Below are 16,507 nucleotides of genomic sequence, written 5' to 3'. Positions count from 1 at the left end.
GTAGTCAGTCAGTAAATATTTGATGAATAAATGAATGAATGTTACCTCCTTGAACCAGCTCGTGGAATTACCTTGCTGCCAGGCTGAGGGACATGGAATTGAAAGCCAAGGAATTACTAGTCATCATCTATGATCTTCGAAGCTCTTTTGTAGAAGAGGCTTCTCCTTTCTTTGCAGTACCCTGTTTTTGCCCAGATAATGTTTGGCTGGGACTCAAGTAAATGGTCAGCTCCCAGCCTTCTGTCTGAGGTTGGTGCATTGTTTAATAAACTGACCTAGACAGTAAGGGTTGCACTGCCAATAGAGCTACTTTTAGGGGGATATAATGTTGGAAGGTGGCTAGTTTTCACTTCTGCTGCCAAAGGTGACAGGAGAGGGGCACCAGAGAGGAATGGTAAAGAGAGAGAACACAGTGACCAAATTTCCCTCCCAAATTGCCATTGCCAAGGACACATGCGGGTATAGTGGTTGAAAAAAGCATCAAGGACAGAAACCAGACAACTTAAGAACAGTTTATTTTGGGAAGAAGCAGTCCAATCAAGATCTTTCCTAGTGGCATTAAGGTTCAAAAACATGAAAAATTCTCGCCATATCTTGTTGCTGTAATGCCAGTTTGGGACCATTTATTAAGATCCCCAAACCCCAGAACTTCTGATCAGCTCAATGCCTACCTGGTGTTAACTTCTTTTACGGGAGGAAATTATGGAACATACAATACAATAGGCCACTTCTAGCTGACTGCCTCTTACCTCACCTTGTTCTCTTTCCTTGTCTGACACTGTCTCCCTCAAGTTACATCCTTAATGAGGTCATTTGCTCTGCATACACCGTGAGATTATATCTTAGAGTAATACATTTTCTACTTTCTGAGCTATGCCTGAGAGGGCAGCCTCTTCAACTGTGGAGAGAATTTGCCATTTAAGAGAGGAGGACCTTTATAGCTTGTCACAGCTTTCAATCATAGCTTCAGTTTTTGATTCTTTAACAGTGGCACTTGGGAGCAAGAACATTATGCAGAACCACTTAGCTCGGCCTTACAAATAGCCTCTTAAAGGAACGAGGATCAGTTTATGCTGGCATGGTAGGAAAGGACACTGAGTGTTGGTGTTAATATCTGCGTATAGTTTGCATAACTGATATCTACAATAATATCTTTTATTTTCCAGCTTTATTGAGATATAATAGAAGATAACCCACAATAATATCTTAATCTTAGTTTTGCTCCAAAATTACCTTTCCACCACCACTATCCCTTATATGTAATTTGTAGCAACACTGATTTGATTTTAACTTTCTTTTTTTGCATTTTTAATTTTTTTTTTTAGTTTTTTTTCTATAAACAAGTAATGAGCCCCCATTGTGTGTCAGGAAATATGCAAGTGCTGCATATCTGGAGCTCCACAGGACAAAAAAATAATGGCCGAAGATTTTTCAAAATTGTCGAAAGACATAAGACCACAGATTGAAAAAGCCCAGCAAATCTCAACGAGGATGAAGAAAACAAATCTACAGGAGCCAGCCCAGTGATGAGGGGTTAAGTTCCCTTGTTCTGCTTTGGCGGCTGGGGGTTCCCGGTTGCAGACCTACACACTGCTTGTCAAGCCATGCTGTGGCAGGCATCCCACATATAAAGTAGAGGAAGATGGGCATGGATGTTAGCTCAGGGCCAGTCTTCCTCAGCAAAAAAGAGGAGGATTGGTGGCAGATGTTAGCTCAGGGCTACTCTTCCTCAAAAACAAAAAAAGCAAACCTACAACTGGAATGATTGTGGTATAATGGCAGTATATTCCAAAAGAAAGAGAAAATCTTAAAAGCTGAGAGAAAAGGCAGATTACCTACAGAAGAATGACTGTCCAATTGACAGCATATTTCTTAGCAGCAATGGTAGATCCTACACCTATCATCGAAGTAGGATGCTGAAATAAAGACCTTTTTGGAAATACAAAGACTAGCAGAATTTTTTACCTTCAGACTTTAACTGAAAGAATGACTAGAAGTTGGACTGTAGCAAGAAGGAAGTTGAACCCAGAAGTAGGTCACACCATTACAGAGCAATGGCAAACCCAGAAACTGGACATGTTAATTAACTTCAGTAGTGTAAATAAACGGCTGCCTCTGTGTTAGGATTTGAGTGCAAACAAAATGTTTTGCCACTTGAGTATTTAACTGCTTAGACTTGGTGTTGATGTCTGAAATTCTTCGGTTTGTGATGGATTATTTTCACTTCAGGCACAGGTTTTTAAGGAGAAGTCCATGGATGGAATTCAAGCCACCCATGAACTTCTGAAAATCATAGGTGACACATTTTGTGTATGTGTAGTTTTTCCGCAGACACGATTCATGGCTTTCGTCAGACATTTAAATGGATTTAGAACCTGAACAAGTTTAAGAACTACCGGATTAGGGTATTGTCCCCTATTAAAATAAAATTACATCGATACTTCACTCGCTCTGAAGTTGAGATACGGTGACCTGAATTTGAATGTTAGATCTGTTGCTTACTTGAGGGAACTATTGAGACCCTGGACAAATTATTTTTCTTCTTGCCTGTGCAGTGCACAACCTGTGTGGCTACGCAAAGCAGCGATCTATCTGGCCCCTGCGACTGTATCTCACCATCACAGTCAGTATTTGATTATAGCTGTTAGAATTTTCTAAAGAGAGTCGCTATTGAGCTATCAGAAGAAATAAAGCTTCTAAGTGACCAATTTTAGGGTATAATAATAGGTTTAGTGCTGTTGTTTTGTTAATCGAGCATATGTTTTGCATAATACATTGTCCAAGTGTGCTTGTGTGTGGGGGGCTGTGTTCAATTGTTCTCTCTCCCAGTGAAATTTGGTACTAAAACAACTATTAACTGGTGACCCTGTGTAACTTGTGTTTTTATAATACAGTTGTAATGTATGTTAGATATGTGCATTTTATATGTAATTTTAATTCCACTTGTTCACTCTTTCAGTAGGTGTTTGTTGAGTGCTAGTGTCAGGCCATTTACAGCACTAGATGTGGTCATCGATTTAGAGTTGAATATGGCTGTCCTGTGTCCGAGGAATTACTTTGAATTAGGAAAATGGTGGAGGGTCGTAACCAAATCCTTAGTCCTAGCCTAAGACCTAGTCAGGTCAAGAGGAAGCTGTTCCTGGAAGCAGATATTTGGGGTGTCAGCCTCCATGTGTAACTAAGAACAGAGTAGAGCGTGCATCTTTGAAGGAGGGCTGCTGTGAAGCCATGGGCTTCCTCACATACCACCAAGGTCAAAATGTCTGCTTGGCCTGTGTAATTATGATCATAATCACACAGTCTGTTTTGAAAGCTGCTACATTGGAAGGTGAGTCCCAGCCACCGGTTAGAGCACTCAGATGGGTCTTCTTCTCCCAAAGCCCAGACCTCCTTGTGGCTCCCGAGCACCCCCTAATCCCTAATTAGAATCCCTAATCCCAGTCCTGCTGGGGAGAAGACAGTCCCCAGTTCCATTTCCATTCGCTCTCTGTGGGTCCATTTCCTCTCTCAGGACAGAGTATCTCTTAGAGGGCGAAGGGAGGTGGTTTTTCAAATGGTTACGAACAGCATGGACACAGTTAATATACCTCTTAAAATGAGGGTATGTTTCCCTTTTCATTGGTAGAATCCTACCCTTTCTTGTGTAACATTGAGAGATTCTCAGTTTTAACTGAATAAGATCATAATCTCTTCTTATTTTTATTTAAGAAGGAACACCTTTATAGAGCTTAAATGAAATGAAAAGGACAGCTAGAATTTTGAGATGGGACTTTTGTGGAAAATGCTGAATGTCGGAGGATAATGCAATACGGTCTCTGGTCTGCCACCCTCCCTTCTCTAGTTATTTGCAATTACATTAGGACAATTAGATTATAACTGAGACTTCTGCAAACCCGTTTAGAAAGATAAGGAATTCATTTAACTGTATTGTACTCTAAATTGTGAGATTCAAGATTGATTAAAAGGTTGGGGTTTTAAATTGAAATTTTCTCCCATGTTATTTTATATCTATATGATTCACCATAAAGATTGGTTTTAAAAGTTTCAAAGCTATTGATGTTATTTTATCCTTTTCAGTTAAATTGAGGTTACTATTTTTAAAAAATTGATTCTGGCCTCTTTTTGTATCCCTCAAACTACCACTTTCTCAGCCATTCCTAGAACTAGTTGGAGAGTTTTCCTTGGCCTAAAAATAGAATAAAATAAGCAAAATTAAATATTTTTTTAAGGAAAAGCTAAAGAAAAGCATAGTACATGCTGTTTTTCCCTGTAAATGGGAAACCAAGTGTCTGATCCTGTATTTTATCGGTTTACACATACCGTGAGGTAGATATACTTGATGAAAATAATCACTGTCCTGAAGGAATGATTGTGTGTGTGTGTGTGTGTGAGATCTTCAGTGTGTGTGGACGTATGCAGGGGCTTGTTTGGGCAGGAGTGTGACTGAATTGGCTAATGGGAACAGGCAGCAGTACCACACTGTCTACAGTAGGCTTCTTCTCGTCTTTTTCTCTGAAGTGTTCCATTGCGTCTTCTTTTCCTGAGAGCCAGCAAGTCTTTCACCAGCTCTGAGAGAGTGAACATTACTTGGAACTGTCTTGCCTGAGGTATTCTAGGCCTTTCACTTGTCGGTGGCTGCTGTGGGAGGTGAGTGTATTGGTTTTGACTCTGGCTCTCGAGTGGGTGACTAAATGTCAGCTCCTCAGCTTCCTCCCCGCCAGGGCTCAGCACACCCTCTAAGTTGAATGTGTAGCGGTTTTAACTTGCCTCCTGGTGCTCTTGATGAAACTATCCTGGGCCGCTCGAATCATTCATTCAACACCTATTTGAGTGTCCGTCCTAGGCTATGCACAGCTCTAGGTCTGTGTAATATATATGTGAAAACCACAAAAGTCACTGTGCTCTTGGAGTTTACACCCAGCTTCTGGTTAACTTTCAGTTGACTCCCTTCTGGAGTGAGGGGTCGCTTCCCTAAGCCATGAAGTGTATTCATATACTTGGCCTTTTTGGTTTTTTTGGATTTTTACGGAGGAAGATTCGCCCTGAGCTAACGTCTGCTGCCAATGATCCTCTTTTTTTTTTTTGGCTTGAGGAAGATTTGCCCTGAGCTAACGTCTGTGCCAGTCTTCTTCTACTTTTTATATGTGGGACACCACCACAGCATGGCTGGTGAATGGAGTAGGTCCATGCCTGGGATCTGAACCTGCAAACCCAGGCTGCCAAAGCAGAGCACGCAAAACTTCAACCATTCGGCCATGGGGCCAGGCCCCTGTTTGGTTTTTTTTTTTAGCTTCTAATTGTCCATAGCAGATGAATAAGACACCATTGCTGCCCTCAGGGAGTTTGTGAGAGAGAGAGAGAGAGAGAGACAGGCAAACTTGTAAACCTTTGCTGCCCAGCAGGCTGGATACATGATATAATAAAGGCAGAAGCAACAGCCCTGAGGAAAGGCAGTGGAAGTAAAGAGTGACTCTTCAACTGGGGCATGGTTTTTATGATAGAGCTGCTGTTGAGCTTAGCCTTGTGGTCATCTGTGAGTCCTGAGGGGCCTGGAAGTGGGGTGTAGGGATGGGTTTAACAGGCGATGAGGATTGAGGGAAGGGATGGGCAAGGCCAAGTGTTGGAAGACTTTGACTGCACACTAGAGGTTCTGGAAACAGAGGAGTCAGTGGGTTTCACAGGATGACAGTGACATGACTGACCCTCTGTTTTAGGAGCATAGCTGATGGCAGTGTGTGGGATGCATTGAAAGCAAGCTCTGGGAGACCCGCTGGGTGGTTATCTTACATTTATTCTTTTACTCATTCAACATTTACTTAGCTGGGGCTTGCCTTGTGTTTATATTTATAAGTGATTGCCAATCTTAGATGCCATTTTAAGCAGAGTGGAACCAATTTAATGTTCTAAGTCATCTTTCAAGCTTGAGGTTTACATTTTTGTTTCTTTTTTGCTGAGCGACTGAAAGATACATATGAAGATGACTTTAGCGGGACATCTCAGTCTTTATGCTGAGTTTCTCTTGCTCTCTGCTTCACTTGTCAGTGGTGTATAAAAATGCAGCAATCTGCTCTGCTTTGAGCACAGATCTGTCCCTCACAATGGCTGGTTAACTCAAGATTTAATTCAGAGAAAACTGATTTCCTTTATATTTTGCGATAAGAGCTACAGAGAAAAACTGGAAGAAATATAATGGGTTGTCTTGACAAAATGCTTCTGCTGCTCTCTAGGAGCCAGTCCACCTCTCTTGGTCCAGAAGAGATATTGCATTTTAAACATGTGGTGGTGGTTATTCATTGTACTTTTTTTTTTAAGGTAGGAAATGTTCTTTGGACTGAGTTAAATGCTGCTCAGCATAAAAGACGTGATGTGGAACAAAGCGTGCAGACTGTGACTAATTGACGTGCCCTGGGCTAACGAGAAGACAGAATGTATCTAATCAGCAGCAGAACAAACACTCACAGAGGGTCTCCTTCTCTCCTAGGACTTCCTTCGCGGGGCATCTGGCCGGGATTCTTGTTGGACTAATGTACACGCACGGGCCTCTGAAGAAAATCATGGAAACGTGTGCAGGTACAGAACAAAACGCCTTTGGCGTGACAACGAGTTGGAAGTTCATCTTAATTTTAATGGGAACAGAAGCAACCCCCAGTTTCCCTGTGGTGCAGCTTAGGAATTCCCTAACAGGCTCTTTTTAAACCAAGAGGTAAAACAGCTGGTCCAGTTCTTCATACTGCTCCAAAGAAGAGGCTGAAAACCCAAATTTTAAACCTGAGGCTTTTTTAGGGGACAAATAGTAGTATATATTTACACCACCCTTAGCATTAATGCTACTCACAGAAAAACACAATTTCCTTGAAAATGCAGAGAACTAAAGTGGGTTTAAGATGATGCATTCTTCTATAATATTTCATGAATTAATTAATATATATGCAAGGCAGAGTTAAAAAAGAAAAACAAATCTGTACTGAAGTGCAAGGCCAGTATTTTAAAGAATTCGGAATGACCACTTGGCGGGCAAGACGTATTCATGCATAGCCAAACCGAGTCTGTTACGGCGTGCAGCTTGGCTCCTGCATTAATAATTTTTTCTTTCTTTTTTTGCTTTCTTCCCCTTCAAATTGATGCTCAATGAAAATACTTTATTTTATTTAGTAATATATGAATTTTTTAGACCTCTTAATTTAAAATGCTATACTGGTGTTGACTTATAAGGAGACTATATTGCAAACACTTGTTTTATAGACCATATGAGTTCCCATATTTCATCTTTTATTCATGGAAAATCTTCTGAGACTATTTTGCCTTTTCTTGAACCATAAATAATTTGTTTTTTCAGTTTGTGCCACTGACTGCTATTCGTGAGCACCATATAATATTCATGATATCAGGAAGCTTTCCAGGCGCTGCACTGTCACCTTTATGAGCAGGTTACGTTCACTTTCAGATGATTTTTACAGACCGTGTTGAATCTAAGCAGATTCCCATTTTCTTACATTTGCTTAATACTGTGTTTCCAGCGTGTGTGTGTGGAGGAGGCAGCAGGAGCTTCATTTATTGAAAATGTCCAGTTTTATTATATTTTTGATATAACTTAATTATGGAAATCTAGTAATGAGTTCTGTTGCCCAAATGCGCTCAGTACTGATAAAGGAAAAGAAATGCTTCTCGGGAGTTTAATGTTTTGTTTCATTTTTCCATGTGTGTCTGAAGATTAAGTGGTGAGTAAAGCTTTCTGCAGCCATCTTGCAAAATTTAGGCAAGTATTTTGTTTTTGAGGAGGATTTTCCCTACAATTAGAACATTTAAACTCTTTAGTTTTCCTTCTTAAAATCTTGCCTATTTTTATGGAGACTTATTTTTACATCCTTCTATCTTCAGAGTAATACAGTAGAAAATTACATACTAAAAGTTGAAACAAACATTCAGTGCTATTTACAAATAGCCTGAAATCTCTCTGCCTTTTTTCCCATGAAGCCAGAGAGGGATCTAGAATAATCTGAGAATTGCAGTGACACAGGAACCCTGTAGAAAATAACCAGGCACGTGAAAGCTACTGTCTGGTAACTCCTGGAAGAGGAGGATCACACTGAAGGTGTGCCCTGTCACTGTTCCCTCTCTCCCTTCCTTCAGCAGTGCTGAATTGACTGCCCTACTGCCTTTTTAGGGACAAGAAAGGGGAAGGTCCCTTAGGAAGGGTAAGGAGTGTGGCTCTCCTAACACCCTTGTTGGAAGCATGTTCTATAGCCAGAGCATCTCTACTTGTACAGAGACATCAAAGCCCGAGCTTGGTACCTTAGGAGGCAAAGTATCTTATGTCAAGCAAGAGAGCTTTAAAGAGCTTCAGAGAAGGGCCAGCCCTTTCGTGCAGCGGTTAAGTGCGCACATTCCGCTTTGGTGGCCCAGGGTTCACTGGTTCGGATCCTGGGTGCAGACATGGCACTGCTTGGCAAGCCATGCTGTGGTAGGCATCCCACATATAATAAAGTTGAGGAAGGTGGGCACGGATCTTAGCTCAGGGCCAGCCTTCCTCAGCAAAAAGAGGAGGATTGGCAGCAGTTAGCTCAGGGCTAATCTCCCCCCTCCCCCCCCCCAAAAAAAGCTTCAGAGAGTATAAATTAGGATTTAAGTGTCCCACACACATTCTGTTCCCTATAGAGCTAGACTCAAACAAGAGGAAAATCATTTATTTGTTTTTTTTGCTGAGGAATATTTGCCCTAAGCTAACATCTGTTGTCAATCTTCCTCCTTTTTTTTTCTTTTTTATGTGAACCACCACAACAGCATGGCCACTGACAGACAAGTGGTGTGGTTCTGTGCCCAGGAACTGAACCTGGGCCACCAAAGCAGAGTATGCTGAACTTTAACCACTAGGCCATCAGGGCTGGCCCAATGGAATTTATTTTAACAATTGTTTAGAAATCATTTGAAATGACCTTGAGCTTTGTTATAAAGAATCTCCTAATTATTGGAATGATTAGAAGTTAAAGCCTTATGGTTATTCTGTCCCATTGGTCCGTGTGTCTGTTTTTATGCCAGTACCATACTGTTTTGATTACTATAGCTTTGTAATATAGTTTGAAATCAGGAAGTGTTAGGAGGGCTGTTGTCAAAAAGATGAGAGATAACAAGTGTTGGTGAGGATGTGGATAAAAGGGAACCCTGGTACCCTGTTGTTGGGAATGTAAATTGGTATAGTCATTATGGAAAACAGTATGGAGGTTCCTCAAGAAATTAAAAGTAGAACTACCATGTAATCCAACAGTTCCACCTCTCAGTATATATCCAAAGGAAGTGAAGTCAGTTTCTCAAAGAGATTTCTGCACTCCCATGTTCATTACAGCGTTATTCACATTAGCCAAGATATGGAAACAACCCAAGTGTCTCTCAGCAGATGAATGGATAAAGAAAATGTGGTGTACACAAGTACAATGGACTATTATTCAGCCACAGAAAGAAGGAAATCCTGCCATTTGTGACAAAAATGGATGAACCTGGAGGACATTATGCTAAATGAAATAAGCCAGACAGAGAAAGACAAATACTGTATGATCTCACTTATATGTGGAATCTAAAAATGTTTAACTCATGAAACCAGAGACTAGAATAGTGGTTGCCAGGGGCTGTGGGGAGAGGGAAATGGGGAGATATTGGTCAAAGGATACAAACTTCCAGTTATAAGATGAATAAATTCTGGTGATCTATTGTACAGCATCATGACTATAGTTAATAATACTGTATTGTATACTTGAAATTTACTGAGAGTAGATCTTGAGTTCTCACACACACGAAAGTAGTACCTATGCGAGATGATGGGTGTGTTAATGGACTTGATTGTGGTAATCATTTCATAATGCATACATATATGAAATCATCACATTGTACAGCTTTTAAAAAATGACACTGTGTAAGCTAAATATATACAATTTTTTTTTTTTTGTCAAGCATACCTCAATAAAGCTGGCTGGGGGAGCCTGATGGCAACAATTAAAATGTTTGTTTCCTTCCTCTTTAGGCATGTTTTCCTCCAATATTGCTTATCCAGAACAGCGATACTACTTTAATAGTTCAGGTAAGCACTTTATTTCATTTAATAAATTTTAACTTATTTTTAAAAATTATAGCGTTTGCTGCTATAGAGCCACTTTAAAGTAGTACTGATCTATGCTCTTGTAGAGCAGTTCACATGTCATGTAATTGTGCCTCTAACATCCCTGCAACCTAGTTGGAGGAGTAGCCCTGGGAACATGTTTGGGTGCGTTGGTAGGGAAGGCCAGGGAAGGAGGTAACTCGGGCATGAAATTATTGTGTGATTGGCGTGAGGTCTCTCAGACAGGATGGATTCATACTAGACCCAGACTCCTCTATGCTCAGCCTAAGAGACTGTCCTCCTGGCTAAGTGTGAGAAGTTAGTTTCAGGTAAGCAAGTCCCCCTAGTCCACCCCATCTACATATTCAGGAAGAATCATGCTTACCCTAAGAGGCTAGATAGGCATTCCTCTAGGAAGCTAATAAGTTAATACCTTGGGACTTTCTAGATGTCTATGTAAGTAGGTAGAAAGGACTTCCTGCTAAAGCATGTGACCTGTTTTAGGCTAAGGCCCTTACATCCCATCCTGGGAAGCCTGCGCTGTATTATCCCAGACCTGTACCAGCACACAGGTGGTAAAGAAGCCGTAGGCTACGGCAGCAAGCACAGGGTCTCTTTATAGTCATGCCAGTTGAGAACCGGCAACCTTTTCTATAAAGGCCAAATAGCTGATGTTTTAGACTCTGAGGGCTTTGTTGGCCCTATGGTCTCTGTCACAACTAGTCAACCTGTCGTTGTAGCATGAAAATAGCCATAGGCAATTCATAACTTAATGGGGTAGCTGTTTTCCAATAAAACCTTATTTACAAAAATTGGCAGCAGGTTGGATTTGAACCACAATTTGTAGCTTTTTGACCTCTGCTTCAAATAATATAGGCACAAAGAATTATTGATGTATGTATATATAGTGCTTTTGCTTTCTTTTCCTATAGAATGTTCTTAGCGCCAGTCTGGTTTACCCAGGAGAGCTTGGTGAGTGGCCATGTTGTGCAGAGTGCCAGACCTGCCACTGTGTGAGAAGGGGAAAGAGCTACAGTCCCTGTCTCAAAGAGTTTATAACCAGGAGTTATATGTATGGTTAGTTATACTAAAACGTCTCCTTTAGTCAATCTCCCTCTCTCTTCATGGGCAACCACTGTTCTGACTTCATTTCCCTCACCATAGGTTAATCTTGAAAGTCATATAAATGCCATCATTTACTAAGTACTCCTTTGTATCTGACTTCTTTCATTCAACCTAATTTTTTATGATCCATATATGTTGTTGTATGTATCAATATATTTTTTATTGCTGAATGGTATTATTTCAATATACTACTGGTTTTCTAGATATCCTTTTGTTAGTGATTTTTAATTTAATTCTCTTGTTGTTAGGGAACACACTCTGTGTAGTTTCAATCCTTTTAATTTAATGAGACTTTCTTTTGGCCCAGCATGTGTTCTGTCCTGGTGAATGTACCATGTGCTCTTGAAAAGAATATGTATTCTGCCATTGATGAGTATAGTGCTCTATACATATCAATTAGGTCAGGGTGGTTTATAGTCTTATTTATATCTTCTATGTCTTTACTGATTTTCTGTCAATGCTAAGGGGGAGTTTAAAATCTCTAACTATTATTGTGAAGTTATCTTTATCTCCCTTTAATTCTGTCAGTTTCTGCTTCATGTATTTTGCCTTTCAAATTTGGAAGGGTTTCAGATACTATTTCTGTAAATATTTATTCTCCACTAATCTCTTTCTCCTGTCCTTCAGAAATTTTAATGATGTGAATTTTAGACATTTTGATAGCGTCCCTCAAGCCCTTCAGGCTCTATTTATGTTTTTCAACTTTTTCCCTCTGTGTTCTTTATATAGGATAATTTCTCTTGATCTATCTTCAAGTTCAGTGATCTTTGCTCTGTCATCTCCAGTCTGCTATTGACTCTATTAAACCTATCCAGTGAATTTTTTTTAATATTTTATTTTTTAGTTCTAAAATTTCCATTTGGTTCTGTTTTTGTAGTTTCTTTGTCTCTGCTGAAAACTCTGCCTCTCCATTCATTTCAAGAGTGTTCATCTTTATCTCATGGAGCATGGTTATTATACCTTCTTTAAAATCTGCCTGATAATTCCAACATCTGGGTCCTCTCATTTGCCTGGCATCTGTTGATTATCTTTTTCTCCAGAGAATTGGTCACATTCTTCCATTTTGTTTTGGTTTCGCATATCCAGTAATTTTGTCTTGTATCTGAACATTTAAATTATTATATTGTGAGATTCCAGATCCTGTTAAAATCCTTTGCAGCATGTTGGTTTTGGGGGAGTTTTTTGTTTGTTTTCACAGACAGTCACCCTGGTTAGGCTTAGACCACAAATTCTGTCTCTCCTTCTGTGGGTGGTGGATTCCAATGTCAGTTCAGTTTTCAGATCCTTTACTGTGCTATTTGGGCCTATCACATGCATGTACCACTCACAGGTTAATCTGATACTTGCGTGGTGGGTTATATGGTAGTTTAGTTTTCAAAGCCTTTGCTTTTTTTATTCCCCCTTGGGTCTGTTCATCACATGCATAGCTCAGGTTGGGCGCACAGCTTGTGTCAGTTGAACCACAGAAATAAGGATCCCTTTTTTATAGATCCAAATTTCCATGTGGTATCATTTTTCTTTTGCCTCAAGAATTTTCTTAAACATTTCCTCTAGTGCAGATTTCTTGGTAATCAATCCTTCCAGCTTTTGTTTTATTAAAGAACTAAAGAATATCCCCCCTTTTTATGATTTCCAGTTATGCCAATGTTAGACTGCTTCACGTTGGCCCGCAAGTCCCTGAGGCTCTGTTTATTTTACTTGATGTATATGGGCTTCAGTTTGGATAGTTTCTATTGCTGTGTGTTCAAGATCACTGATCTTTCTTCCACAATGTCGAATCTGCTGTGTGTCCCATCTAATGAATTTTTCATCTCAGATACTGTCTTTTTCAGCTCTAGAAGTTTCATTTAGTTCTCTTTTATATCTTCCATTTCTCTCCTCATTATATTCATGTTTTTATTTATAACTGTGCTCATGATTTAAATAAAAACATGAATATAATGAGATGAGCACAGTTGTAATAGCTGTCTTAAAGTCTCTGACTGCTAATTTTGTCTCCTCTATATATTTTTTGCATCTGCTTCACTAGATTGATTTCTCTCCTTGTTGTGGGTCACAATTTTTGCTTATTTAGTAAGTTTTGATTGGATGCTAGACATTGTGTATTTTGTGGCATTGAGTGCTAGAGTTTATCTTCTTTAAAAGAAAACTGGGCTTTGTTCTGGCACACAGTTAAGTTTCTTGATGATTAGTTTGATCTTTCTGGTTTTTTTTTTAAATTCTCTGGGTGGGTCTAAAGTAACTTTTATTCTAGAGTTAATTCTGCACTACTACTGAGGTGTTTCTTTCTTGGGATTTTTCCTGAATGTCGTTTGTTCCATAAGAACGCTCTACCCTGGCTGGTTGAAACAAAGTCTGCCAGCCCTGAGTGAGCTGTGGGAATTGTTCAGCTTATAGCTCTCAGTCATTCTTTGTCTCGTCTCGTGGCATTTCACGTACACACACATGACACATATTCAGCAATATCTTCAGGGAGATCTCTGGAGGTTTTTCTGTACACATAGTTTTCTTCTTTGCTGTGCTCTGCCCTGCAAATTCCAGCTCAACTCAGGGACCCTGCTGTGCCTGCTTGTGTTCCCCCTCCCTGCACCACAGTCTGGAAAGTACCTCTATGCTCATTTCCTTTATTTCCTTTCTCCCAAGTCCAAAATCCTGCCCTGCCTATTATACAATGTCTGGAAACATTTGTTTCATATATTTTTCTCCTGGCTTCTACTTGGTTATGGCGGGAGGGCTAATCCAGTTGCAGTTACTCCTTCCTGGCAGAGGTAGAAGTCCAATCCAGCAATATTAATGTAGTGCATTCAGTGCTCAGCCTGGGAGGAAGGAGTAGGGTTGCAGTTACTGGAGGTTATCCAGAGGAAGTGGAGTGCTGAGTCTTGATCAGTCAGTAGAAGGAAAGCAATGGGAGGAAAGGACTTTTCAGGCCTTTACGAAAAGGGCTGTTTGGGATTATCCAGAATGTGCTGGAGTGCCTCTGAAGGATTTAATCATTAGAGTGATACTATTGGAGTTACATTCAAGCTATGTTTTTGACGTGGTTCTAAAGGCTTGGGTCATGATTGTCGATCCTGGCTGTATATATGAACCACCTGAGGGACTTTACAACCTATCCAAGCCTTGAATTCACCCCAGACCAATTAAATCAGAATGAGGACAGAGATAGGGACTTGGACTTCTTTTTAAGCTTCCTAGGTAATTCTAACGGGATCGGGAACAGAAATTATAGGTTTAGATTGAGGTTCTCTAGGTTTGGGGACCACAAGGGGGAATACTGTTGCTGCTCCGAGAAGAGGTTTCACTTCTGAGGCTTTTACTTCTCCTGATTTGGATGCTTAAAATCCTAGAAACGTGGTGTTAGTGCAGACGAGGAACAGTTGCTGGACAAGGAAGGCCAGCTCACCTGCTACTGTGTGTGGACTCATCTGAAGAGAGGCGGTATGATGGTTAGTTATTGACAAAGCTGATAAGCTGGAAGAGCATTGGGTCCTTTTGGTTGTTGGTTATGGAGACCAGTTCACAATGACTTAAGTATAAGAAGAACTTTATTGGTCTATGTGACGAGAAAGAGGTGGCTTGGACAGGAAGATCGTTTTAGTTCTAAGTCCCACTGTGATTTCTCTCTTCCTGTTGACTGTTCTCTCCACTAGGCAGGGGACCTCGCCCCTAACACCTTGAAGTTGCTAGAGGAAAAAGGGCTTCTCTCCTGGTTCATTTTTTAAATCCTCAAAAGAAACAGGAATGTTCCTCTTGACAAAGAGAATAGTACTAACATACTTGTGCAGAGACATGGCTTAAATTATCATAGATTTCCTAGGACTAAATATTGTGTGACAGCTGGCAAATAGAGATTTAGGTATGTTAAGTAACTTGGCCAAAATCATACAGGTAGTCAGTGATAAACTAGGACTAAAAGTGCAAGTCACTGATTCCTAGTCCCTGCTTCTTCTGTTATACAGAGCTCTAAAGTGAACATTCTGCTGATTTAACCTTACAAAATAGGGCAGTTCCCCTTACTTTCTTTTCTTTCTTTTTGTTTGTTCGTTTTTGCATTTATTAAAAAAAAAGAAAAAAGGGAAACCTGCTCCTCTGTTCCTTCATATGGAAGAGACATAAGCACAGCAGACACACAGACCAGAGGATTGAAGGCAAAACTAAAAGCTTCTTTTACTTTTCTTTCTTATCCCCTGTAAGATTACCATATTTATATTCTTTCCTCTGAAGTGATTGGATTTCTTCAAAGGCAGAGCTACATAAGGCCAGGTGGCCATGTTAATGGTTATCTAGGGAACTTTTATGAGAGCATATGTATCTCTTACAAGTAATGATTTATTCTTAATATGGCCGTCCTTAGCTGGAAAAGTCTTTATAGGTCAAAGAACCTCATGAATGTTTCAAAAGCTGTTACCAATTTTTCTAATCTTGGTAGTGTTTCTTGATCTCTTTTGCCATGAAATCCTGGTATGTGTATAAGGAACAGATGGAGTAGTTAATAGAATAATGATAACCAGAATTTCTTTTACTATAGAGCCAAAGTATATAGCGACAAAAGAATATTAAACTAGTATTCATCGTGGGATATAATTTAAACTTATTTATCTTAAGTGTTTGATTGTTAGGTTTTTCCAGCCATGTTTATTATGAAGATTTAAAAATATCTGATTGGGCCAATGGAACAGCTGTAGAAAATTTTCGGTCCTAGGAGACCTGTTCTCATTATAATAGATATTGATGGGTTTTTGTTCTTGTTGATGATTTATGACTGATGATATAGAACTTTTAACTACACTAGTCTTTTTGACTTAAAGCACTAAACTTTCCCTTTCTCCCTCCTCTCGTTTTGTCTGACAAGTACCAAATTAGATTTTATAATATTCAGATGTTTAGAGTTGTAGACTACATTTCATTAAGGCACTGCTGGGTTCTTTTTTAAATAAGAAATAACATGAAGAAAAATCTTTTTCTGTATCAAGAAAATGTTGCCTCACATCGTAGCAAATTTACCTGACAATTAAAGCTCTTTAGATGTTATGTTCTATTTTTGGTATCCATATAGATGGGTATTCAAAGCTTTTGGGTTATTCTGGATTTTGAATTAGCTGAACATTTTTGAGGGTAGATAGGTAGAAATGCTGCTTAGACCTTCTGTAACAGAATGACTTTCCACGGGGGGTTGAAAGTGGTAATGAGCCGTATGGGAAAGTGCCCAATATGCTTTTTCTGTTGCAATAAAATAACTGGCACTCTGAGGGACTTGGGTAGTCGCTCTATTCAGGGATTGCTGAAGTATCCTGT

At 39.8% G+C, this 16,507-nt stretch overlaps 1 protein-coding gene across 7 annotated transcripts in view; it reads left to right on the top strand.

The window, feature by feature from the left end:
- The window catches only part of RHBDD1 (rhomboid domain containing 1), a 157,940-nt gene that overhangs the window by 80,110 nt on the left and 61,323 nt on the right, over positions 1–16,507 (top strand). For all 7 annotated transcript variants that reach the window (XM_070489627.1, XM_070489626.1, XM_070489630.1 and 4 more), the window contains 2 exons: positions 6,482–6,570; positions 10,013–10,069. In XM_070489627.1, coding sequence (XP_070345728.1) covers positions 6,482–6,570; positions 10,013–10,069 — 146 coding nt within the window. The remainder of the gene's footprint in view (positions 1–6,481; positions 6,571–10,012; positions 10,070–16,507) is intronic.

Source organism: Equus asinus, chromosome 19, assembly GCF_041296235.1.
Source record: "Equus asinus isolate D_3611 breed Donkey chromosome 19, EquAss-T2T_v2, whole genome shotgun sequence".
Classification (NCBI taxonomy): Eukaryota; Metazoa; Chordata; class Mammalia; order Perissodactyla; family Equidae; genus Equus; species Equus asinus.
The sequence above is the reverse complement of the archived record's forward strand: the minus strand, read 5'-3'. Positions and strand labels throughout refer to the sequence as shown.